The sequence below is a fragment of the Dipodomys spectabilis genome, unplaced genomic scaffold (assembly GCF_019054845.1).
Source record: "Dipodomys spectabilis isolate Male_0828 unplaced genomic scaffold, ASM1905484v1 ptg000061l, whole genome shotgun sequence".
Taxonomy (NCBI): domain Eukaryota; kingdom Metazoa; phylum Chordata; class Mammalia; order Rodentia; family Heteromyidae; genus Dipodomys; species Dipodomys spectabilis.
Window position 1 is genome coordinate 4,621,492 of NW_024870738.1, and position 26,484 is coordinate 4,647,975.

Genomic DNA, 26,484 nt, shown 5'->3' on the forward strand with positions numbered 1-26,484 from the left:
GAGGGAGAATGGAATTGGTCTCATGATATTCATCATACTCCCTTGATCCAAAAGTATTGATTGTTACCTGACTTGCGAGGGAGGAGCAAAAGCACATATGTATATGATTATTGAACTCATATAATAAGCATCATAATGGAAAAAAATCAGAATGCTATCATTTTAACAAATATAACACACAGGGGTTCTGTTATCAGGGTGGCAAAGAAGTAAGGAGGAAACACGCAGTAATAAATAGAAGCAAGCACCAAGCAGAATGAGGAGACATTGGAGCAAAGGAGAAAGCTCACAGACTAAGGGACTAATGTAGGAGTGCACTTTCTACTTTCAGAGAGCTAATGAAATGCATGGCATGATCATAAAATAAATCAAACCTAGATAGAACTAGCCATAATGCAAGAGCTAAAACTGAGCACATTCTTACTATAGAATCTAAAAGCATTATTTTGTGATGGATCACTGATAGCTTCTAAATGACAGTGTGCCTTTGCATGTGTAAGCCTTGGTTGATAGAATCCCTATCTCTAATAAAATTACCATTTCTGTTTAATTGATTTCTTACATGTAAGAAAATCCCTGATGTCGGTGTCCTGCATCTTGTATATCATTTTTCTAATTTGAGGAGGGGAAGGGAAATAATAAAATGCTGAAATAAGGTACAGGTTGACCCATTGTAACAATGAGATGGACCAGACACTATGTTGAAAACGAACTTTACAACTTGGGTGGGGGGAGGAGTTGGGGAGTTGGGGAGGGAAGGGATGGTAGGGGAAAAACAAAAGAAGAGGTAACTGCTCGATAGGAAACGTACTCATTACCTTACTCATGTTACTGTAACCCCTCTGTACAGTATTTTTACAATAAAAAAATAAAGAAACTCCTGACAAGAAAGCCTCTTAGAACGCCCTTTCATCTTCTCGTTTTCAGGGGAATATGAGCAAAACATTATTTTAATCTGCTTTTTGTTCACAAGGAGGAAAAAATAGAGGGGAAACAAAAATGTGAATTTATCTTAAGAAAAACAAATTCTTTGCAAAAATCTCACTTTAGCAAGAGAACAGTGATGAAGTCTTCCTGCTCCTACTGGAGGAATGGTCTAGGTTGATAGAAGAAGAGGTGAATGTGGGAAAAGAAAACCTACTAAAAGCTAAACTTAAAAATCAAAAACTGATGATCATACAAGGGCAGTTGAAGTAACAAAAGGGCCTAGTTTTCTTGATCTGGTGTTCACATGGATGTGTGAGTTGGAAATACCCATTTCCTAATTAAAGTAACAGCTAGGGATGACTGAGGACATTGTCTTAGGGACTTGATCACTGTTCCAGTTCTTTTCTTGATCATAAGGAGACCCTAATTCATTGGCTTTGGAGAGTGTTAATTCTTGGGTTATTAGCCACAATACCTCACAGGAGAAGATGTGTGGTTTCTTTGTGGTAGACATTTTTAATCAGGAGTTATGTGTGGTGGGGCACTTTTCATCTTAGTACTCAAGAAGCTAAAATGGGAAGATTTTGAGTTCAAGGCTAACCTGGACCACTTGGGGAGCTCAATCTCAAAAGAGCAATCAATGCCTGGTGCTAATAGCTCACACCTGTAATCCTAGCTACTCAGGAAAATGAGGTGTGAAGATTGCAGTTTAAAGCCAGCCTGGGCAGGAAAATCTATGAGACTTATCTCCAATTAGCTACCAAAAAGCTGGAAGTGGATCTGTAGCTCAAGTGGCAGAGCGCTAGTCTTGAGCACAAAAGCTCAGTGGCTGCATTCAGGCCCTGAATTCAAGCCCCACATGTAGTGCAAAGAATAAAAAAAATCAGTCATTTAAAGGCTTTTTAGAAAGAATCTACATTTCTTGTCAGGTTATAATATCAAAATTACCTGTTCAAAACAAATGCATTTTCTGTTTCAAGTTTCTGAAATTGAAAATTACTCATCTTCCCTAAGGAAGTTTATTCATTTCTACATTCTTTATATTAAGAAAAACACATTATGCTTTGAGTTCTCTAGACACAAGATGTTATAGGAAGGAATAAAAAAGGAATATTCAGTTTTCATAGAACAAGATTTCTCCACTGTCACTCACCATTTTGGTCGTCATAATTGTAGGGACTGCCCACTAGGTGGCATTAGCACCCTTCTTCCATTGCAACAGTTTGAAAAACGTTGCCAGATCTTGCCAGTATCCTTTCAGGGCAGGATCACAGCCTCTTGGAGTAACACTTTCAAGAGCTCTTGCTTGACTCAGTATCTATGCTTCTGGGACATTTTTGCCTCCTCCACCCCCCAAAAGAAGAGCCAAGGATAAGACTTTGGATTTCTGTCTTCAGGAAGCAACTAAAATAAGAGGTAGGTTACTGTTTCTTAAGAAAATAGGTGGATGACTCTGCCACACAGGAGGAATTTGACTGAGTAGCTGCTATTTTTCACTTTCTAGAATAATCATTCTTAGTGGTGGGGAAAGATGCAGAATGTTATTGTAATGGCCTTTGTCAAGTCATATTTCTCCTCATTTTCCTTTTGGTCTTCATTCTACCCAGTTGTGGTGGTTCTAAAATGCATCTCTGTCTACGTTCATTTTTTAAAGTAGATAAGATGTTAAATTTTATTGTTTGTACTTGGGGCCTTGTACTTGTTAGATTGGTATCCTACTACTTGAGCAATACCTCAAGCCCATTTCTGTGCTATTATTGGAGACTTCGGGCTTGATTCTATGGAAGAAGAACATCAACAGCCATTAGTTTGTTCCTGTGTAGGACAAATCATTGGTGCATACTGTGATAGATAATACTGTCACGCGATATACTGTGACTCTGAGAGATAATCAACGTGGGTTTTGAATGGTGGCTGTCTAGCTCTCAGACTTACTTAAAGGTGAACTCATCAGGCACAGTTACATGGGAAGAACAATTTACAGGAATTAATTACATGAGCCTTTATTTCTACTAGCCAAATAATTAAATACTGATGATAGATGTTGAATATTTGCTTTCCAAAAATTCTTCTCCCCCCCCCCCCATTTCCTTGGTCAAAAGTAAAATCTGTTGCTGAAAATTAAATTCCTATTTGTAGTGTGCCAGTGGCTCGTGCCTATAATCCTAGTTACTTTGTAGGCAGATGATTGGAGAATCAACATTCAAAGGCAGTCCAGGCAGAAAAGTCCCCAAGATTTCCATCTCCAATTAACTGGAGGCGTGGCTCAAGTGGTAGAGGGCCAGCAGTAAGCAAGAAAACCAAATGAGATCACAAAACCCTGAGTTCAAGCCCCAATACCAGAACATGGATACACATAAAAAAGTATTTGTCTTTCTATATAAAGCTGGTTTGGGTGGTCAGAGCTCAGGAAATTAACAGTGAGATGAACGTCATTTGTGAAAACTCTTATTTCTACATGGTGCTTGTCTCCATACCTTTGTGGCTGTGAGAAGACTGGTAATACTAGGCTTAGGTAACATTAATGTGTAGACTATTACATATTAGTTGTTTTTACAAGATGACGCAGTGATGATCTAAGGTGCTTGCTGCTCTTTTTTTTTTTTTTTTTTAAGTCCTCTGCTTTAGGCCACTGCTTAAAGTCCTAAGTGTTAATCCCTAAGACCATTAGTTGCATTGTGCTCTGTGAGTTCACCCCAAGTGGGATTGCCTCATGATGATGCTGAATTGGACAGCCTTGCTCATCAGCCTGTACTGCTGTCTTCTAGTGCCTCTTCTCTGGGAGAATTTGGACCTTCTTGCAGTGGACAATCAACAGTGTTTAAGACCCTGGCTTAAAACCATTCACCATCCTTTATGACTCAGCCACCTGCCTTCATTTCTGGAGTAACAGATACTCTTTCCTTGGGGAATTGGCAGATTCTACAAATAAATAAGGTAAGGACAAGATTTGGTGGTCTAGTCTTCAGTTAACGAGTGTGATGTCAACATAAAACTTATCAAATTGTCTCCATGGGAGTGGGGACCTCTTTGTTAAAAAGGGTATGAAACTCATTGGTCTTTTTTTGTGTGTTAAAATTTACAACACATGACATTTGTCATCATACTAACTTTTAAGAATACAGGGAAGTGGCGCTGTAGCTCAAGTGGAAGAGCGCTCGCCTTGAGCTGAAGAGCTGAGGGACAGTGCCCAGGCCCAGAGTTCAAGCCCCACGACCGACAAAAAAAAAAAAAAAAACAAAGAATACAGGTAAGACCTGGCACCATTGGCTCATGCTTGTGATCCTAACTACTCAGGAGGCTGAGATCTGAAGATGGATGTTCAAAGCCATCCCCGGCAGGAAAGTCTATGAGACTCTTATCTCCAGTTAACCAGTACAAATAGCCAGAAGTGGGGGGGGGGGGAGGCTCTAATCTTGAGCAAAAACCTCAAGGACAGTGCCCAGGCCCTGTGTCCCCAGGACTGGTACCAAAAAAACATAGATAAGAAATATTAGGTACACTGACATTATTGTGTGGCTATCTCTACTGTCCATTTAAAAAAAACTCTCTTTATCTTATAAAACCAAAATTCTGTACCCATTTAACAAGTCTGTCTTTTTTCTGTTTCCATCCCATGACTACCACCATTCTACTTTTCTTGAATGGAATTATGCAGTATTTGTCTGTGACTAGCTTGTTTCATTTAGTATGTCCTCAAGATTTATCTGTGTTGTAGCATGTGACAGGATTTCCTTCCTTTTTCAGGCTGAATAATTTCCATTATTTGGAAATTATATATGTCTTGTTTTTCCCTCACCTTTTGATTAGTAGGAATTATACTGCTGTAAACATGTATATTCAAATGTCTCTTTAAAATACTGTTTTCAGTTCTTTTAGGTATATATCCAGAAGCAGTATTGTTAGAATATTTTGAGTGCATGAAAAAATTTCTCTTATATTTCTATGCACATTTCCTTCTATTAATATAGGTAAAGTTTTCTATTAATAAGTACATATATCTCTATGTGTAAATTTTATAATTAGTATAGAGGATAAGGGCTGTGTGTGTGTGTGTGTGTGTGTGTGTCTGTGTGTGTGTTGAATATGTGCTAATTTCCCTCTGCTTGCTGACTTTACAAATAACTTATAATTTAAAACATAATACTGGCTCACCACTATAGTCCAGGCTGAGATCTGAGGATCAAAGTTCAGAGCCAGCCTAGACAGGAAAGTCCATGAGACTCTTAGCTCCCATTAACCACCAGAAAACCGGAAGTGGTGCTGTGGCTCAAGGTGGTAGAGTGCTAGCCTTGAGCAAAAAAAGCTCAGGGACAGCGCCCAGGCCTTGAGTTCAAGCGCCAGGATAGGCAAAAAAACAAACAAAAAAAAAAAACAAAGAAAAAAACCATAATACCATTTAACTAGACCAAAAAGCATATTTAGAGATTTTGGTTACCTAGAAATATGTATTAATTTTTGTCATTCATGTATTCATTCATTGTTTACTGAGTGCCAGGTAGTGCACGAAATGCCAAGACCACCCAATGTTCAAAGTCTAGTGAAAGGGACATACTTGCAATTAGAATTATCAAGCAATTGTGATTTGGAAAAGGCTTATAGGAGTGCTGTGGTACCACAGAGGAAGGCATGTATGTGTACTACCCAGGGCAATGTAATGATTTCATTAAGGAGGGTATGTTTATATTGGATATTTCATGATGGGTAGCAATTTGAAAGGCTGATTAGAAGGATATTCTACACTGAGGGAACAGATGGAATGCCATGTTCAGGAAATGGTCCCCAAAACAAGGCAGAATGTAGAATATACATTGTGGGAAGAGGCAGCAGAATGGTGACTATTGTAGACAACAAGAGTAGATAGATAGAGGACAGGCATATCAGACACTAGTTACTTTTTTTAAAAACAGAAGAATGTCTGGTATACTTTTATTTAGTTAGTTACTTTGTTTTTCCATATTAACCCAGGGAACAGTTTAGAGCTATTGGTTGTCAGATTAATCCTCATGACAGATGGCAGGAGCCTAGGTCAAGAAAATGTCAATGAGATGCAAAAAGAACAAATTTTAGAAAACATTCCTGAAATGACAAGCAATCGTACTTGCAGGTGGGATCTGCGGACACAGAGTGCAGTTATTCATGATGTTGAGGTGTAGCAGTTAGGAGGCTCAAAGGATAGAGCTGCTAGAAATGAAACTTGAGTGATGAACAAGAAGAAATTTATAGTGGAAATAAATGTTGGTTCCTCATTGTACTATAGGTCTTTTCTTTCATATTTCTGCAGGTTAATCCCCCTATTCCAAAGTAATACAGTGTTACTTACTCCTGCCTCTGTTTCGTCGTCTTCTTCTTTCTTTTTATATCACTTCACACAGCATCGTGTTAGGTTTTTCATAGTGCCTTTTTTTTGGATGAGGAGGCACTATAAATATTGTATGTTGATTGAGACTGTTGGTTTATTTTAGAGCAGTTCTATATGGTCCTTGTTAAGCTCACTTTTCACATGTTTAGGCTACATGTGGTACAGTTGGAATGCAGTAATATCTGAAAGCTTTGAGGAGACACAAACCTGGAATAAGACTGTGATAAGAGTGTTTGTGTGTATGTGTTGATCCTAGGGCTTGAACTCAGTACCTGGTGCTAGCGCTGGGTGCCTGGCCCAATAGGAGTATTTTTAAAGGTCAAAAAAAATCACTGAGGGGGGAGTAGGGGGGGCCGGGGGAAGGGGAGATGGGAAGGGGAAACAAAGGAGGAGGCAACAATGCTTGATAAGAAACATACTCATTATCTTGCCCATGTAATTGTAACCCCTCTGTATGGTATTTTCACAATAAAAAAAAAAAATCACTGAGCACCATTGGCTCATGTCTGTCATCCTAGCTACTGAGGAGGCTGAGATCTAAGAGTTGTAGTTTGAAGCCCGCAGGGTCAGGAAAGCCTGGAAGACTCTCATCTCCAATAAAACACCCAAAAATTCCTGAAGTAGAGCTCAAGTGGCAGAGTACTAGCCTTGAGAAAAAAAAAGCTTAGGGACAGAGCCCAGGCTCTGAGTTCAAGCCCCAAGAACAACACACACAAAACTTTCTTACCAACTTTACATGATATGATGTATTTGAGAATGAAAAAGTAGATCATTACAGTATTATTATTTTGAAATACTTAGGAAAACAGTACTTGAACATACTACATGCAAAGTAATATTTGTAACATATACAACAGATTTTCCTGAGTTTATTTAGAAAAACAGCTAACAGTCCCTGGTTTTTCATGCTGATTACACATTGAAGTTAATATTTTTAAGTATATATGACCAAATAGATATTGTAATAAATTTTACCTGTTTTTTTTCTCCTTTTTGAAAATGGCTACTAGAAGATTTAAAATTTGCATCATATTTCTGCTTTGAAGCACTGGTATAAAAAGATAAAGACAAGTAAGCAATGACAAAAATGTGCCACTCATTAAAAACATTTTTGCACTGGGGGTATGGCTCAAATGGTACAGTTCTTGCATGAGATCCTGAGTTTAACCCTCAGTACCACAAAAAAAAGAAAAAATATATACTTTAAACAGAATAAAAATGCAAAGGCAAATCACTGAGAACTGATCATCAGAGGAACTGATATTTCTGAGTGTCATGTGTCTCCATATTCACTAAGTGCTTAGTTTATCTTGCCAGGAGCAGTCTGATGACAGTATTATCATCTCCATTTTTCAAATGAAGAAAGTGAAGCTCAACAAGGTTAAGTGCTTTCCTGTCAGGTCACATGGCTAGCTAGCTAGCCAGTAGATAATTGGGTTACACATTCCTAGATCACAATGTTGTGGATCTGAAGGAACAGTGTCTTACTGGTACCCAGGGTTTGTTTTAATCAGATATGATAAAATACATAGACTTGGAACAACTGTCATGAAGGAAGGATTTTATTTTATTATACTAATGTCCCTAGAAGTAGGAAGAATGGCATACCATGTAGGGGCTCAGGGAGACTCACCGGGGCTAGTCAGGAGGCCAAAGAAACAAGGAAATGTGAGTAAGAGCCTTTCCATTGCCCTCCATGGCTAGAAAAGGGTAAAACTGTAAGCAGTTCTATGCTTTGGGTAGTTTTTATAATTTCAGCCTCCTCCTGGGCATAAAGCCCTTCCATGTTTGACTGATACTTGACCTGGAATGATTAGGGCAAAGGATGGGAGGGGGGAGATGGTTTATACTTGAGAGATACATTCCCAATTATTTGTTCTTTAGAAACTACCCTTTAGGAAAGACAGCCCCAGCCTCCCAGTATCAATAGGACATCAACTATAAGAGATAGAAATCTTAGTTGTTGTCTTGGCACATGCCTTTGAATACTCCTCCTTTTGCTGAAAGTGGAATCTTCCTGTGTTGAGATGTGTGCCCCTGGGCTTCAGCTAGAGAGCTCCTGGGAACCAAGGACCATCACAGGTGAGGAAAGCTTAGGCCATCTTTACCTGCAGACATGTCCACAAATTAGACTTCTCTGTTTTGTGTTTGATTAAATTCAACAATTTTTCTAGCATTCTCACTTGCCAATCTAAGTATACATTCAGATTTGGGGATTGTTTTGTTTGTTGGTCTTTTTGTTTATAATCAAAAAGTAGTTGGTTTACATTTCATTCTTACTTTGCGGTGAGATGTTGATTGTTTATAGTTTCCCAGTTTTTTCTCTCTCTTTCTGTGAGATTTGAATGTAGGGCTTGCTTATCAGCTATTTTTTATAGTTTCTCACTTTTTTTCTCTTTAATTGGCTTGCTTGCTGCGCAGCTGTGACTCTGCCATTTGAGCCCTGTGTTTCAGCAATCTCACAGACTTTTCTTTCTTTTTTGGGGGGGGGGGGGGTCCAATCGTGGGGCCTGAACTCTGGGCCTGGGCGCTGTCCCTCAGCTCTTCAGCTGAAGGCTCGCACTCTACCACTTGAGCCACAGCACCACTTCTGGCTTTTTTCTTTTCCTTATGTGGTGCTGAGGAATAGAACCCAGGGCCTCATGCATGCAAGGCAAGCGCTCTACCACTGAGCCACCTTCCCAGCCCCTCTCACAGACTTTTCTGCCCAGAAAAGTTTTGAACTGCAATCCTGCAGATCTTAACCTCTTAAGTAACTAGGAACACAGATGTGAGTTACCAAAAAGCTACAGAAGTTGGTGGATACTTTACCATCAACTACACATAAGGTAATCTCCCTCTCTAAATCACTTGAAATAAGTTTTAATTTCACTATCAGAGTGGAGATATTAAAGAGGTACTTTGAATCAGGAAGAGTAATTAGGGTGAACTGTGTTCAGGTTCTTTGTCACTTTTCCTGCACACGGTGACTTGCTTTGTATGATGCTGTGTAAAGAGGCTCTGGCCTTGGTCCAGGATTCAGGGCACAGACTGAGCACTAGTTCTGCTGCTTTGTTATCGCGATCTCAGACTCAGGAACCCACTACTGTCCTCTCCTTTGTTCCTGACAAAACACTCAAAGCAGCCTTCCTTTCTCCAGCTACTTCACACAGTAGGGAATGAGAAAAGTTCCACAGAAACTTGAACATGTCTGGCTTTAAAGATAAGTTACCTATATGCTCTGTTGAGTTCCCAAGATGAGTTCTGCAATATTCAGAATCCCAAAGGTCTGCTCACTGGAAATCTATGCTCATGCCTCTCTCCTTCTCTCCCCTTTCCTCACTTCCCTTGTCTGCTCCTTTCAATCTCCCTCTTTTCCCTTCTCCCATAGTCCAAGATTCCAGCTTTTCCTGATTCCGATTGATTGATTGATTGTGTGTGTGTGTGTGTGTATGTGTACACACAGTGAAAGGGTTAGAACTCAAGGCCTCATGCATGCTAGTCCAGAATTGTGCCATCTCTTGATTTGTACTCCATTTTTAAAAGATAAGGATACTTCTTTATTCTGTTGACTGAAGTGGTAGAGTGCCTGCTTAGCAAACACGAGGTCTCAAGTTCAAACTCCAGAACCAGCAAAAAAAAAAGTTCAAAAGGGTAATTGTCATGTGCACTTCAGATATCCTCAAATTGGAACAATGTGGAGATTTCCGTGGCCCCTGTGCAAGAAGGCACATTGTGGGGGCAGCTATAAACTCACTCTGAATGATAAAATGCTTTTTGCTATTTTCCCAGGCAGAACTGTCAGAAATACACAGCATGATTTCTTTTCTAAGCAGTAATGAGTGTTCCAGAAGCAGCCCAGGGTATCTAGAGTATCCCTGGTCCCCTGCTGGTCCCTGGGCACCCCTGAGAGTCACTGCGTAATAGTCTGATTCCTGGATGGCTTTCACCACTAAATAATGCCTCAGTAACTCCTTTCTTCACCAAGATATTCTTAAGAATGTGAATCATTTAACTCTTCTCACTCAATATTCACCTGTCCCCATTATTAGAACTACCTGGTGTTTCTGACTACCCTGCTCCTCTCTCCCAAGTCTGTCACCTGAATCATTCTGAAGCAGCTAGTAGGGGTTATCCTGATTAGATATGTTCTCTTCACATTTTCATCTGAGAAAATACTAATTTACCCTGTTTAAGTCAAGGCTAAGCTCAAACTTTGCCATCAGTTTGAAAGTCTATAGTATTTGTACATTTTAATTAGAATGTGTTAATGTTTAGCCATGAATTCACCTAGGGCCTTAATGAGAAGAGCTAAAACTTGGAACAAAACTTTCTGCTTGTATTCTTGATAGTGACATGTATGTTGCTATACATGTGTACAATCTAGAAAAATTAAGTCTTCTAAATAGAAGAGCAAAGAGTGGCAGTGGATATGTTCAAAACTCTTAAAAATCTATAAGGTTAATTTTGCAATAGAATCTCAGAGTAAAGAATCCCGCAGTGGTTCTCCAGAAATTTGTAAGTGACTTGGGTTTTGAACTTGAAGTAGTTGGAATCACAACATCCTGTTTAATTTGTAAAGCAACTAAGCTCTAATAATGATAACTGCTTTTCCTGTTTATATTGGCTTTCATTGCTTAGATTGTTTTCACCATAACAAAAGCTGGTGAAACTGTTTTACAAAGCCTGCATGACAAAAGTTGTTATACCTTTCCTTAAAAAAGGAGTAATTTTGCTAATAACTGATAAATAATTTCTGGAAAAATAACCTGCTAAACAAGACATTAGAACAAGAACTCAACACTAACATTAGAACAATTTGTACAGTAGGCTATATTCTAGTAATGTAAGTGGTTCAATTTCATACAAATTCCCCCCATCCCCATTTATCAGTTTCTGAAACAATAGATATGAAGGGAGAATTCTCTAACTTTATGAAATAGATTAATCTCAGTACAAATATAAATAGCAAATTAGTGCAGAAATGATATCTTCTATTTATTAGCACAGTAAGTAATAAATTGAGTTAAATTCAGATAGAAGCTTATTGAAGTTAGACCAAAAAGGATAAAGAACACTAGGAAAAACATATAACAATAAGATTAAAATAATTCATCATTTAGTGGACTGTTGTGCTAAATTATAGCAATCAATTCATGTCTGTGTGTGTGTGTGTGTGTGCGTGCACGCTTGCGCACGTGCACACAAGCATGCCACACACTGGTTTTGGGGCTTAAACTCAGGGCTTCATGTTTTTGCTAGACTTTCTCACTTAAGGCCGGCACTCTACCACGTGAGCTGTTAACTCCACTTCCAGCATTTTGCTTGTTAATAAGAGATAAGAGACTCACAAACTTTTCTTCCCAGGCAAGCTTTGAAACCTCAATCCTCAGATCTAAGCCTTCTGAGTAGTTAGGATTACAGGTGTAACCTGCCAGTACCCAGCTGTAATCACTTATTTGGGCATAATATAACTTCCAATTAGAAGACAAGAAAAGAACATTAGAATGAAAGGAGAAAACCTAAAATACTTTTGAATAAGCTTAACATAAATGTAGACAAGAAAACAAAAATATTCTTGAGAAATATAGAAGAGAGGATTTAATAAAATTCATCATGTTATTGGATATGAAGACACCTTAGAGGTTGTTTCCCTTAAGTTTTTGTCTCTAAAAAATGTAATTTGATCCTAGTTAAAACAAAACAACAAACTAACTGTACAGCTTTTAAAATGAATATATAGTATTTGTAGGGTTTGTGTGGGAAAGCATAAATAACCATAAAGATTCATTTTTACTTTAATTTTTTGTGCCTGTACTGGGGCTTGAACTCGGACCTGGGCACTGTCCCTTAGCTGGTTTGTTCAAGGCTAGTGCTCTACCATTTGAGTCACAGCTCCACTTCTAGTGTTCTGGTAGTTCATTAGAGGTGAGCCTCACAGACTTTTTTTTTTAACCTGTGCTGGCTTCAAACTATGATCCTCAGATCTCATCTCCTGAGTAGGTAGCTAGGATTACAGGCGAGAGCCATCACTGCCCAGCTGGACCGCAGGACCTTTAGTGGCATCCACTGTATAACAGCCTGTGGAATGCCATTCCCCTTCCTCCCTCTGACAACCCAAAATGTCTCTAGACATTGTTTTACTGCTTGCCAGTTCTACCCTGCCTGAATACCACTGATAGAAATTAATCTCTAACATCAACTGACCAGTGAAATCTTTGTCTCTTGGTGCAAAAGAAGAAGAATCCAGTGTCTTCAGTGTCTTTGAGAGTGACTTAATTAACACATGGTAGTAAGAACTAACAAATGGGATTGCATCAAATTAAAAAGCTTCTGCACAACAAAAGAAACAACAGAGTGAAGATAGACTACAGAATGAGAGAAAATCTTTACCAGCTACTCATCCATCCAACAGGGCAGTAATATCCAGAATATATAACGAACTCAAGAAAATTAAACACCAAAACATCAAGTTTACCAACACATTGATTTACCAGTACATGGCATTTTTACAGTTCATTTACTTACATCCACATGTAGGTCACCAGAAGGCTGTGGTTTGCCACAGACCCTTTAACCGCAAACTAGAATGATATCCAGGGGCTAACATTGCCAAAAAGGATGTGGATTTCTGATAGACATTGGAAAGAAAAATACCTACTAAGAAGTTTATACTCAGTGGCATTAGACTGTTCACTGTGGTGCCATTACTGTATTAAAAGATACCTCAGATATGTATGAAAAGTCACTTCTGTCATGAAATCTGTCTTAAGAGGAAGATTACACCATAGGAATATGTTTGTTTTCAAAAATCATATACATGGGGATCATTCCTTATTAGAACTGGCCAAAAACCAACTCCATCAAAAAGCAGAGAATGTTGAGGATCTCATTCCCCTCCATTGCTGACTGACCCAACCCCCACCCCATCTCCCCCAAAACTCTAGGTCCCTCTGAACTCAGACCCTGCCTTGCTTCCTAAAGCTCTGTTAGATGTCTTCCACCATTCCGCTTTCTACTTCAAATCTAGACTGAATCTCTTGCCCCATCTTGCCTGTGTTGCAGGCTTCAGCACTCTTACATTTGTAACGGTCAGGACAGCCCTTGTCCCCATCATTTTGAAGGGAATGTTCTCAAGAAAAGATTATGACCACACCTTGAACAGATCTCCAAATAGGAGTACTCCAGTTCCCCTGCAGACTTTGGATACTTTTGGTTTTGATGTTATGCATTTTCAACTGTTAGCAGAAAATGTGCCTCACTCTACTGCAAGAAATGAGAGTAATGTCATTAATATTGGGAAAGGTAACCATCCACCATCTGTGTGTGAATTTATGAAGGCTGGAAATTATACGAGAGTCCATGTAAAAGTCAACAGCACCAGTGCTAAATGTAAATCCTGGATGACTTTTTTCATTTCCTTAACAGCTAAATTGCAAACTGTCGCATTACCATCCATCCTACAAGAATGAGATGCATCCATCACTTTTACTGAAAAGAGTAAATTCGTTATTTGTTTTCCCATAAAAGAGCAGCCAAGTGTATTTTGCTCAATTTTACAATGATGAACGAAAGCCCCCTCTGTCAATAGCTTTCTGCAAAAGTTCTCATATTTTCTCCCTTTCAGTGTCTGATACAAAAGTAGAGGCAAGTGCCAGGCCCCTCGGCCAGGAGCTAAGTGTGTGAGACCAGCAATGGGAAAGGAAGAAGCTGGAGCTGTCCTTGTCGTCCAGGTAGCTTGAGGCCTCCCCCCCCTCCCGGCTGCCACTGTGCCTCGTGCTGTGTCTTCCTGACCCTGTACAGGTCCCTGGCCCATACAGTACCCTGAGAACAATGGGTCACCTGTGCCACCTGCTTTTTGTACTCCCCTGAGGCCAACTATCCTAGAATCCTGGGCGATCCTCTTCTAGCAGTCCACTGAAATCGAGAACAAGATCCCCCACTTGAGGTCTCCGGACCCCCTAGCTCAGTGCTCTCATGGGTAGCTACCTGAGCAGTTATCTGAGCCCAAGTAAGGACGCCGTGCAGCCCCGGGCCTCTAAAACCCGCTCTCGGAGGCCTAAGCGCGCCCCTCGCAGCACTTTCCTGGCCACCTTCCAGGGTACCTACCTAGGCAAGTACCTAAGCAGCTACCTGCGCACACGCAAGGCCATGCTGCAGCCCTCAGCCCAGAAGCACAACTCTGTGAAGCTCAGCCCCGCCCGCCGTGGGGAGCTCATCAGCAACTACCTGGACAGGTGCCTGAGCACCTACCTGGCTACACGCAAGACCACCATGCGGCCCTTCATCCAGAAGTATCACTCTCTGAGGCCTAAGCGCCTATGTCGCAATGCAATCATGAATAGCTCCGTAGGCATTTACCTGGACAGGTGCCTGAGTACCTACCTGGCTACACGCAAAGCCACCGTTCAACGCTTTGTCCAGAAGCACCATTCTGTGAGGCCCGTGAATGCCCACAGGTACACAGGTCTCAGGGTGCGCACCCCAAGTGTGCTGCCTGACCCTGACCGCAACAGAGGCCCAAGGGCGCTCGCCACACCTGCTCCAAGCCGCTTTCCTCGCAAGCTGTCTCTGTGGCTCCCAGTGAGGCCCGACTATCCTGGTGGCGAATACAACCATTACCTGAAGCACAGGATTTGGTCTCCTCAAGTTTCTTCACCGGGCACAGAGCCCGATGAGAGGCCAGATCCATCTCCGAGTGTGTCACATCAGCCACCCTCCCCACAAGGAGAGGCTGGATGCCAGTTCCAAGGAGAGCCAATGCAACAGGGCACAAGGAAGTTGAACAACCCTCCTTGGTTTGAGGTTCTACACCCCAAGAGAAGTGGGCAGAGTCCTGCACCTCGACCATCTGCCTTCACACCTGTCATCAGACAAGGAGTGGCCCAACCCTTTAGGCCCAGGCCAGGGCCACTGAATAGAAATATCGATGCCACCAGGATGACGGAGAGGGAGAGCTGTAGCTTTCCATCAGCCTGCCCGGCCTGCTGCCCAACCTGCTCAGGACTGGGTTTCATAGCCTCAGCTGGAGAATTGCAAGCGAATACTGAGCCTTCCACCAGCCACCAAGACTCCTGACCGTCCCAGCAGCCCATTGGGACCATTTGCCCCAGAGCATATCCACCCTGCTGGTCCCTTGGCTCCTCAGAGGCAGGGCCCTGCCTCCTGAAGCCACAGCCTTTGCACCCCACTTACCCCTGCTCTACCCCCACAGAAGTCAGAGACTTCCCATCCCTTCAGTTGATAAGTCTGCCACTCCCAGATCACCCCTCCTTACTCTGCAGAGCCCACAGTTAAGAGACTTGCCAGGCCTCTCCCCTGCCAACCCAGACTTAGATAGGTGGGCTCCCCGCAAAGGGCCCAGTTTGTGTAGCTAAATATTTGATCATATTTTATATAATAATAGTAATAATAATAAAGACAGGAAGTTTCATTACCCTAGACAACGCCTTATTTTTTCTTGCAAACACTAGTCTACATCATGATTTCGCCAGTTGGCGCTGTTGACATTTGGGACCAGAACATTTTTCGTGGTTGGAGCCTTTTCTGAGCAGTAGAAGGCATAAGCAGCATTCTTGGCCTCTGACCAGTGGATGCTAATAGCACAACCCCAGTTGTAACTATTAATAGTGTCTCCAGACATTGCAGATATATCCCCATAGTACAACATCACCCTTTGATGATTACCACTGAACTAGAGCTACATCCACTTACAAAAGAAACAGAAGCGAAATCTTAAAAATACACTTTTGAAGGAAAAGATTACAAACGTGTAGCGCAATGCCCTTTCTACAAAATATTATTTAATAAAATTATTTAATTCATATCTATATTTTATACCTACATTTATATACTACTAGAATTGTTCTGACATGTATTTTCAATTAAATATAAATTAATAAAGTTAACTGAAATTATTTTGAAATAACTGATGTCCGTACTGGCAATATTTTACTAAGTTCAATACAATTAATATTATTTCTTTATATAAACTATATGAAAACAAATATAAAAGTGTTTCTGGCGTAACAGAAAGCCAACAGCCAGGTATAGGGTCGTTTCATACTTTGTTACATCTACAATCTCTGTGTATATTGTTCAAACATAATTTTCATGGTTTTTTTTTGTCCATTAGGGAGTGAGGATATAGCTGTTCAACAAAGTAAAGTCCCTTTTCTCATGGTACTTGCTTTCAAACAGGGTGGAGACTGACGATAAGTAATTAAATAAATACGCTGGGGAGACGGGAATGCCAAGTGCTGTAAAAGAAAAAGTAGGCCTGGGAGTGTAGCTCAGTAGTAGAATGCTTGCCTAGCATATCTGAAGCTGGAGGTTCCATCCCTGAACTAGGAAAACAAACACCTATCTTCAAGATACAGCATTGCAGTGTAAATGAAGCGTAAGAAGCCGCTTGGACTGGACTGCATTGGTGGAAGTACTTTGGGCATTATAAATGGGACTCTCCTGAGCCTTGGACCACATTGTTTGTCTCTTTGGTCTGCCCTCTAAATGCTATACCTCATTCCAGTCGTGGATAAAGCTCTCTCCGTTGTTACATGTTCCCTGGGCATAGTCAGGCCCGTGTAAGAAAACCTTGTACCTCTTTTGTTTGTTTTCAAACTTCTTACCAAAAAATGTGTGTTTTACAATCACATATTTTGTGACTCTAAATAAGAGCTGATGATCATACGTTTATTTTGGCTTTGTATTTCTTTTTTTAATTAGTTTAACTGTATAGCTTTATAGACTTTTCAAAACAATTCATTCTTGGAAATATTGTCTTGTTTATTCAATGTATGTTTTTGTGAACATTCATCCCAAAGTTCCTTTCCACAAGACTTATATTTCACTTGTCAATTAATTAAAATAAAAATGATACAATAATGTTATTATACTTCTTCCTCTTCCCTGGGGGTAAGAACCTAAAGATTTCTTTCTAACCAATTCTGTTTGGAAAAGGAAATGGACAAGTTGCCATCCTATCCAAGAGATCAACGTGAACATGCAGTGATGTCTGGTGCATATAATGACCCCTGACACCTGTACACTGAAGTTTTCCAAAGAAGCCACATTTATAGTCAAGAACTTTCAGATTATTTCACCTTTGCTGATTGGAACATTGTGAACTTGTGAAGAAATAGAATGACAGATCAAGAACCATAAGATATATTGGGCAAACTTTAGTACCTTCTTTGGCCACACACAAACCTTTTTTGAGACAGGGTCTCAATGGTTAGCTGAGGCTGACCTGGAACTTGCCTCAGCTTCCAGAGTGTTGGCATTATAATTGTGTGCCAACACACACTTTAGTCCCTGATTTTGGTGATATTTGGGGCTGCTGGGGGGGGGTGTTGAGGTCAGGTCCTCACACTTTCTAGGCTAGCACAACACTGTGTTTCCAGCCCTGTTTTTCACCAGTTATTTTAGGATCGAGTCTTACTTCACAACCAGTGTCCACCTGAGCTATTCCCTACTTTAGGCTTTCGGTCATCTCTGGGTTCACGTAAACAGCTTCCCTTCCATGGAGACAGTCTGACAGATTTTTCTGCTCAGGCTGTCAGGTACAGTGATCCTAAATTTGAACATTTTGTGTAGCTTGGAATGGTAGACATGTACTCCTACATCCAGCAATGAATCCAGAACTTTTCTGCCTGTGTAGTCTCCAAGCTGCCTCTTCCTGTTTTTAGCATCATAAGCAGCTAAGATGACAGATGTGAGTCAATACCTAGAAGAGTCAGGAAAGCCCACAAGGTACCATCTCAATGGAGGGAAGCTGCACAGTGTTGTGTACCTGTGATCCCAGCAATCATGCCTATATTTCCATGCTCTGAGAATAGACACAAGACATGGGACAAAGGGCTTCTAGATTTCATGTGGCTTATTCAAAGTCTTTGTTTAAAGGGGGGTGGGTCACTCTAATCCCTGCTGTGATTTGAACTTAATGGTCTCTGAACAAAGAGCACCCTCTTTAATTTTATCACTTGCTAATCAGCTGCAGGATCATCAGGAAGACCATCATACTGTTTGTCCACCTGCAAGACAGAAGAGTTCTCTGGCCCTGGGACGTGAGGACAAGGTACAAGTCTGTCCTGTGCTGTGAGCTCCCGAACGGTAGCCCATTGGCACTCAGTGATTGTGAATGAATGAATGGAAGAAATAAGGCTAACATTCTATTGTTTATAAAAAGTTTTCTCTGAAATAGCTCATGAGAATCCAGTTGAACAGAGGCTACAGTAAGAAACGTGAGACGGAAGAAAGAAAAAGTACTAACAGTTCCCTTACCCAGGAACAAATATTTAGACTAATTATAGCACAAAACCAAAGAAACCTGAATATACTGTAGAGACAGATAGATATGGGGAAAGGAAAATGGTATTACAAAAGGAAGTAACATGAAGAATTATTGTAAAGGTTTAGTAGTTTAATTAAGGAATCAGAGGATACCAACTGGCTTCCTTCTATTTATAGACTGTGTACAACTAGTGTGACTTCCTGATCTTCCAGATGAATCTTCCTAAGATTTGCACAAAACATGTTTTGGTGTAACAAATTCCAATGCTGTTAGCACAATTAAATTTCTACAATTCCAAGATGTTTAATGGCTTCTTGAAATCACTAGTTAAGAAATAAAATGGTTCCTTCTCACTGCTTGCGTGTTAGAAGCCCTAGTCTGATGCTAATTTTTAAGCAGTTCTGCTGCCGTTTCTCTTCAATGGAGCCAGATGTGCCAGTGGTTTCTCGGAAGTGTAAGAATCCAGCCGTTGGTTCTGGAGATCAGGATTCAATGGTGGAAGCTGGATTGCTGTTTAATAGGCACAAGGCCATTAATCCCCTGTGCACAGATGAGCATGTTACTCCTTTTAGATCTCAAAATTCATCCTTAAATAAGCAGAGTAAAAGTCCCATCACCTGTCCATCACCATCTAAATGAGAAAGATTGAAAGAGATAGGGTTACATACACTTCTCTTTAGCAGAAAGTAGTCAATTATCTGATGCCAATGTATGAATCAACTGGATAGATAAATTACCCACTTTGCTGGGAAATAGATGCAACTTTAGATTCTAGAGTCTGTAGAAACTACTTTCAAGGTTTCTAAAATTCCTTTGTAGTCACTGTTGTAGATTTGATGTATTTCTGTAAATACTTGAAAGCACCTTGTTTCTGTGTTTAATCCAAGTCCTAAAAATCTCCAGTAGCGCGACCTATAAAAACCAGAGCTTTCTAAAAGAAATTGAATGCTGTTGAAAAAGATTAATTGCATCTCTGAAAATAAAGGAAGAGAACCTGTTGAGGATGCTATTTGAGGGAATATGGGGGCAGGGAGTATGGTAGAAAGGGTGAGATTGATTGGAATACAGTATAGATGTGTGCCATATAACAGTGAAATATCTGCCACCTTGTATAATATAAGCTAATAGAAAGATCCTTCTATCCATCAAGTTTTCTCATTCATCTTGTGTTCTACTTCTAAGAAAAATGAACAGATTACAGCAAGATCATTTGATGCCATGAGGTACAGCTGGGTGCAATACTGCATGGCTGCATTTCCAGTTTCTTGGGAGGTTGAAGTGGGAGGATCACATGAGCCCAGGAGTTCAGGACCAGCCTGAGTAGCATAGAAAGATTCCATATCACACACAAATAAATGCATTTATTGATAATTTCAAGGAAATTTCATATTTAGAATGTATAATTTCTACCTACACTCATTTCTTCGGTCTGAGTCCTGTGAAGTCACATGAATCTCTACCCTTAAGAGGTTGGTGTAATACTCAAAATTCTTGATCAGTTTTGAACAAGAAGTTCCCCATTTGCATCTTGCACTGGGCTATGTAAACTAAAAAGCTTATTCCATTTCTACAAAGAGAATCAAAATGAGAATTCCATACTGTTCAATAATATACTATATATTTGAGGTTTTTTTCTGTATCCTTCAAAGTGTCTCACACCACAAATTTCACTCAGTAGTAAAATTGATGGATGGTTAGCTTTTAGTGGAATAAAAAGTTCAGTGCACTCTAAGGAATGTGTCATTATAGCCTAAAATTTCAAAGACAAGCTAGGTGCCAGTGGCGTACACCTATAATCCTAGCTACTCAGGAGGCTGAGATCTGAGGATCATGGTTCAAAGCCATTCCAGGCAGAAAAGTCCGTGAGACTCACCTCCAATGAACCACCCCCAAAAAGACAGAAGTGGTGGTGTGGCTCAAGTGGTAGAGCTCTAGCCTTGAGGACAAAGAGGCTAAAGGACAACACCCAGCCCCTGAGTTCAAGCCCCAGGACTGGCAAAATATTCAAATACACAAAGTAATTTGTTGTTGAAATTATTTTTACGTCCTATTCCCTTGCAAGCCACACTGAGTTCCTTTAGGATCAGAAACTGTGGTATTCTGTAGTGGTCAACAAGACTTTCTGAAAGGGCCAGATGGTAACAATGGCAGCCACTAAAAAGCATGTGCCATCTGCATTTCTAGGAAAGTAGACAGGAAACACTAGCTACATAAATTTCTAAAACAGTATTTCAATAAAAAACTCATATGGGACTAAAATTGGAAATTCAGGTAACAAGTATCACAAGCCTTTTTAATTTTCAAATCATTTAAAATCTATTAACTTGTTATCTTAGGATCCATATAAAAGCAGGCATCAGATTGGATTTGGCCATCACGCTGAGATTTGCTGGCTCCTGGTCCTGAATGTCACTTCGCTCCAGAGGCTGACTGTGTAGCCGAGAATGAACGAAGATGGTTATGTTCACTCACACCATTGCCTTTGGCTGCCCTGACAGCTCTCTCTGCCTTACCTCCTGATGGCATCTGGAACATGTGGTGGAACCTGCCTGTCACTTCCGGCCACTACATCATCCAGGCCAGTCGAATACACTGCCCTCCTCCCTCCAACATGCAGCTGTTCTGCCCAAATGGATACTGAGTGGCAGCCCTTTGCCCTCTGTCCTGCATGCCTACCCTCCCCCATGCTCATTCTCCCCCATTTATAGGCGGGAGAAGGAGTTGGGGTTCAGACAGATAAGAAAGGCCTGGCCTTGCCTTGGCCAGAGCCTTCTGTGGTTGCCACTTGCTTTTAGTGGTCCTGGGTGGCAGGCACCCAGATGCTTTGCATTCAGAGTGCTCCTGTGGAACCTTTGGAGACCCCTCCAGGTACCTCTAGCCTGTGTCATCTTCCATGCTCCCTAGGCTCTGCCTCCAGCAGTACAGCTCCAACCTTGCTCTACTACCCAGCTTGCCCTGTGATTAGTTCTCAGCCAAACAGGCAGCAACTCCGTATCTGTGAGTTGAGGAGCATCCAGCCATGTTGCTCTGTCTTAAGTCTTACAACTCCACCTTCCATGAACAGCTCCAACTTGATATTCTTTTTCTTCAACAATCAAGGTTGTGCTGCAGGTATTTGCCATCTATAAAGGCATCCTCAGGAGACAAATGAGCTCTGTATGATTGGTGAAGACTAAATTTAATTGGTGGATCTCTCAATTAGGACCACATCAAAAGTTAGAGGAAATCTGGTGCCCATGGCTCACCCCTGTAATCCTAGCCTCTCAGGAAGCTGAGTTCTGAGGGCCATGGTTCAAAGCCAGTCTGGGCAGGAAAGTCCATGAGACTCATCTAATCAACAGAAAAAAAAGGGTCAGAAGTAGAGCTGTGGCTCAGGTGGTAAAGTGCCAGCTTTGAGCAAAAAAGCCAAGGGACAGTTCCCAGTCCCTGAGTTTAAGCCTCAGTACTGGCACACACAAAAATATTCAAAACAAATATAAGGTACTGGGAATTGGGACTTCCACATACAAACTGCAAGGGGACACATTTCAGATCACAACATGCACCCTTTAGAATGTACCTTGCCCATATTGCCACCCAAAGACCTCTGAAAGATTTTTTTGGTGCTGGTTCTGGGGCTTGAACTCCAGACCTGGACACTCCCTGTGCTATGTTGCTCAAAGCCAGAACTCTACCACTAGAGCCACAGATCCACTTCTGGCTTTTTTGGTGAGAAATTGGAGTCCCATGGACTTTCTTGCCCCAGCTGGTTTTGAACTGTGATCCTCAGATCTTAGCCTCTTGAGCTGGGTGCTGATGGTTCATGTCTGTAATCCTAGCTACTCAGGGGGCTGAGATCTGAGGATCAAAGCCTAGGCAAGAAAGTCCATGAGATTCGTACCTCCAGTTAACCACCAGAAAACCAGAAGTGGCACTGTGTCTTAAGTGCTAGAGCACTCTTCTTGAGGTTAAGAACTCAGGGACAGCGTCCAATTCGAGCCCCACAATGGACAAAAGGTAAAAATTGAGAGAATCTTAACCTCTTGAATAGTTAGGATTATAGGCATGAGTCACTAGCTCCTGGCATGAAAGGTAGAAGATTTAAAACTTGACCAAGTTGCCAAGCTACTGATGTGTTCCAACTGTCCACCATTCTCAAAAGGGAGCTCTTCTGCAAAGATTTTCAATCCCATATTGCCTTGTGTGGTTGGATCCCTTTCCCATGGGAAAAGGCTGTGCATGGAGGAATGCAGATGGCAGTCCATGTGACATCCAGCTTGTACTTGAGATGCATCTTAAATACATCCTGCTTCATTGAATAGCCCCCAGTACTCATCCCCATGACAGCAGTATTGCTGGACTCATGCAGTCTGGCAGCAAGAGCAACACATCCCCCAACATAGAGCATCCTGCCAAGAGCCAGCATCTTGCCTTGAACATTTCCCCCCCTTATAGGCTCCTCCTTCTTAATCCACTGTCAGCTTGTACACTATCTCCACAGGTGTTCATAGGGGCTATTTTTCTCAGAGTGATTTTTCTTTTTCCACTACCAGGGATTGACCCTTCATGAGAGGCAAGTAATCTAGCATATGCATCATTACCCCTCCCCCAGTCCTTTTGCTGTTAAGACAGCATTCTCTCAGAGGAAAAAAACACAAGGCAAAGAAAGAAAGGCAGGACTGGAGATTTGGCTCAAGTTTTATGTGTCAGTGTGGGCAAGAAAGTTGAATGAGAGCATGAGGACTTGGTAGGGTAAAGGGAGAGAACAAAAGAGAAAAGAATATGCCCTTTCCTTCTAGCTCCCTTAGCCATTCTATGGTCTGATTATGATATCAGAAAAACAATTGAGGTACCATCTAGAAAGTTTAATAATTAACTTTCATTATTTGGGCTAATACTTGAAGCAGCCAGTCTCAGGGCTCGTTATTTGTGGAAATCTACAGATTAGTTAGGTTTTTTCCAAACTTTACCTGCTTCATCCCGATTCAGAGTCTCTCTCTCTCTCTCTCTCTCTCTCTCTCTCTCTCTCTCTCTCTCTCTCTTTCGCCTCTCTCCTCTCTCTCCTCTCTGTCCTCTCTCCTCTCTCATGGCTTGAATTCTGGGCCTGGGCACTGTCCTCAGCTCAAAGCTAGCACTCTGACACTAGGGCCACAGTGCCACTTCCGGTTTTGTGGTGGTTTATTGGAGATAAGAATCTCAGGGACTGGCTTTGAATGGTGATCCTCAGATCTCAGTCTCCTGAGTTGCTAGGATTACAGGCATGAGCCACCAGCACCTGGCCAGTGTTAAAATCACTGGCTGCAGTGGATAAGTAGAAGGCCTGGGCTATCCCAGCCTGGATAACTCTGGAACCCTATCTCAACCACGCTGAGCCTCTCTGCATCTCTAGTCCTCAAGGTCCAAGTGGAGGTTGAAACAAAACCCAGAGATGCTCTGAGATTTAAGATGATGAGTGGAAAAGACCACCCCAACAGTGATGGTGCCAGCAGAAGCCCCAGGGCTCCATGCCAGGGATTTCCTCTCTTAAGCTGCCTCTTCATGAATTCAGTTTCCAAATTCTACCTCATTTCTCTGAAATCATGGAAATGTTAGCTTGGGTCACCCTGATGAGAAACAGGAAATTTGGGTTCTTAAAGTGTGATCTCTTCAAAAGAAGATAGCAGCAAGAACATTTTGAGATGTATGATTTCTTTTTCCTTTCAAGGAAGGCTGGCATTCTATTGGAGATGACCGATTATCTTATCTAAATCCACATGAAGAAGTCTTTCCTCATCTTCTTCATTTCTGATGCAAGAGCAAGAAAAACTGTCCCAGAGGGGAAGGCACCCAAATCAGCCCAGCCATCCTAGCAATGTGACTATTAGGTGCTATGGAAATTTCCTAAAAGGAAGAGTTTACTTAACTGCCTCTGAAAAAAGAAAGTCAAATTAGATGAAGTTATCCTGGGAAGAAAAGGTCAGTACACATAGGGATTTAACCGAGCGTTTTACATGCATGAAATGGCTCAGCCATGTTAGAAATAAATCTGTTTCTTTTAGTAAAGCATTCTTTTAGTTTTACATTTCAGAAAAGTATCAAATGTCTCTTTCTCGTTGGCTTTTATTTAGCTATTTACATGACTAAGTTAAAGATAATGTAAATATTGACTTTTAGTATAGATCATTTATTTAAAAAAAAAAGGATGGGGGCTGGGAAGGTGGCTTAGTGGTAGAGTGCTTGTCTAGCATACATGAAGCCCTGGGTTCGATTCCTCAGTACCGCATACACAGAAAAAGCTGTGGCTCAAGTGGTAGAGTGATAGCCTTGAGCAAAAGAAGCTCAGGGACAGTGCCCAGCCCCTGAGTTCAAGCCCTATGACTGGAAAAACAAAACAACAACAACAAAAAGGATGGATGGAGTGAGACTGTGATACATAAATGTGTTAATAAAGTTTTTTTTTAAAAAAAAAAAAAGAGAAAATCTTTGAACTGTGATTTCTCAGTTTGTAATGCCAAGAAGTTCCTTCTAGAAAATAGAGAAGCAAAAAGAGAAAAATAGAAAATAACTTATTCCACCAGCATCGATGACCAATATTATTGTTTTCCACATATTTAGGACATACTTTTTTAACCTATGTTTTCTATTGTGTGTATGTGTATAAATGCAGTTACATTTCTTCTTGAAAACAAAACTTGGTCAAGATTCATTATACTCATAAGCTGACAGGTTGAGCTGAAACCTCTTTTTACAACTACTTAAAGATAATTTTTAAATGTGATCAGATTTTTAAAACTGGTAGGAGGGCTAAGGGTAAATATGATCTATATATATTTATGTTTGGAAATGGCTAAACTAAACCCCTTTATATAATTAATATACATGAATAAAAAGGTGCATGCATACTCTTATAGTTTTGTCATCTTATTTAACTTAATGATACACTTCTGCATTATTAAATATTCTGTAATATAACCAGTAGTGCATTCATTTATGGGTCTACAAATGCTTTTGAATCACATTTTTTCACCATAATAATCATTGTACATATTTTATAACCTAACAATTTTTCACAAATCTCTATTAATACATGTTATAAATCTAAATTCAGGAGTCAAAGGTTATGATAAACAGATTTGAATGCATCTTTTTTTTTTCAAAAAGATGTGTCAGCATGCATTTTTTTATAGTACGTTGTGTCCATCTTCCAGTATTTTTTACCAGATATTATTGTTCTTCTGATCTCATACCGTGGCAAAACAAATGGAACAGCAGTATTTAAGTCTTGCATTGATTTTGTACCTCTGTTTCATAGTATAGTTGAACATTTTTATACGTTGAATGGTCATGTATATTTTTTATAAATTTTATGAAGATAAAATTGTCTTTATCCCTCTGTCCTACCGAAGTATTCATTACTCTCATTTTTGTGCCTAGATATGTGTGTGTGTGTGTGTGTGTGTGCGTGCATGTGCATGTGTGTATGTGTGTATGTGTGTACAGACATCATTTGTCAGCTCACTTTTCAATTTTTTAAATATTTTTGTTAGTATGTATTAATTGTAAAAGGGGGGTTCAAATTGTGGCATTCTATAAATGCAAACAATACAATATACCCCAATCAAATTCATCTCCTCTCTCTCTCCTTTATCCCAATTTTCAATTCATTATATTATCATTCTCTTGCATTTTTTTGAAAGGCAATCCTGTATTTCATGTCATCTATACACTTAAGTTCCTTGCCTTTTCAACATCATAGCTACCCTTTTTGGGGGTACATTCTCACTAGCATACATTAGTTGTAGTGGAGGATTTCCTTGCGACATTTCCACTCATATATGCAATGCTTCCCTATCAATGGCACTTCCTCTATCATTCTCTCTTACTTCCATTTTGCTTCTCAACACAACCTCATCATTGATGATACTTTCATTATTTCCTTTCATTGTGCTGTTTTTGATACAAGGTC

The 26,484-nt window shown here is 40.6% G+C and overlaps 1 protein-coding gene across 5 annotated transcripts in view; it reads left to right on the plus strand.

Moving 5' to 3' along the window:
- Positions 1-26,484, plus strand: part of LOC122108522 — a 36,682-nt gene that overhangs the window by 6,527 nt on the left and 3,671 nt on the right. The window contains exons 3-5 of one of the 5 annotated variants that reach the window (XR_006147586.1): positions 3,696-3,864; positions 13,896-16,524; positions 22,610-22,619. Coding sequence is in view for 1 of the 5 variants with exons in the window: in XM_042680475.1 (XP_042536409.1) it covers positions 14,246-15,346 (1,101 nt within the window). In the remaining 4 variants the exon portion in view is untranslated. Of the gene's footprint in view, positions 1-3,695; positions 3,865-13,895; positions 17,158-18,260; positions 18,772-20,896; positions 21,764-22,609; positions 22,620-24,243; positions 24,495-26,484 lie in introns of those variants that run through there. The other 4 variants (XR_006147589.1, XR_006147587.1, XR_006147588.1 and 1 more) reach the window with 4 other exon arrangements.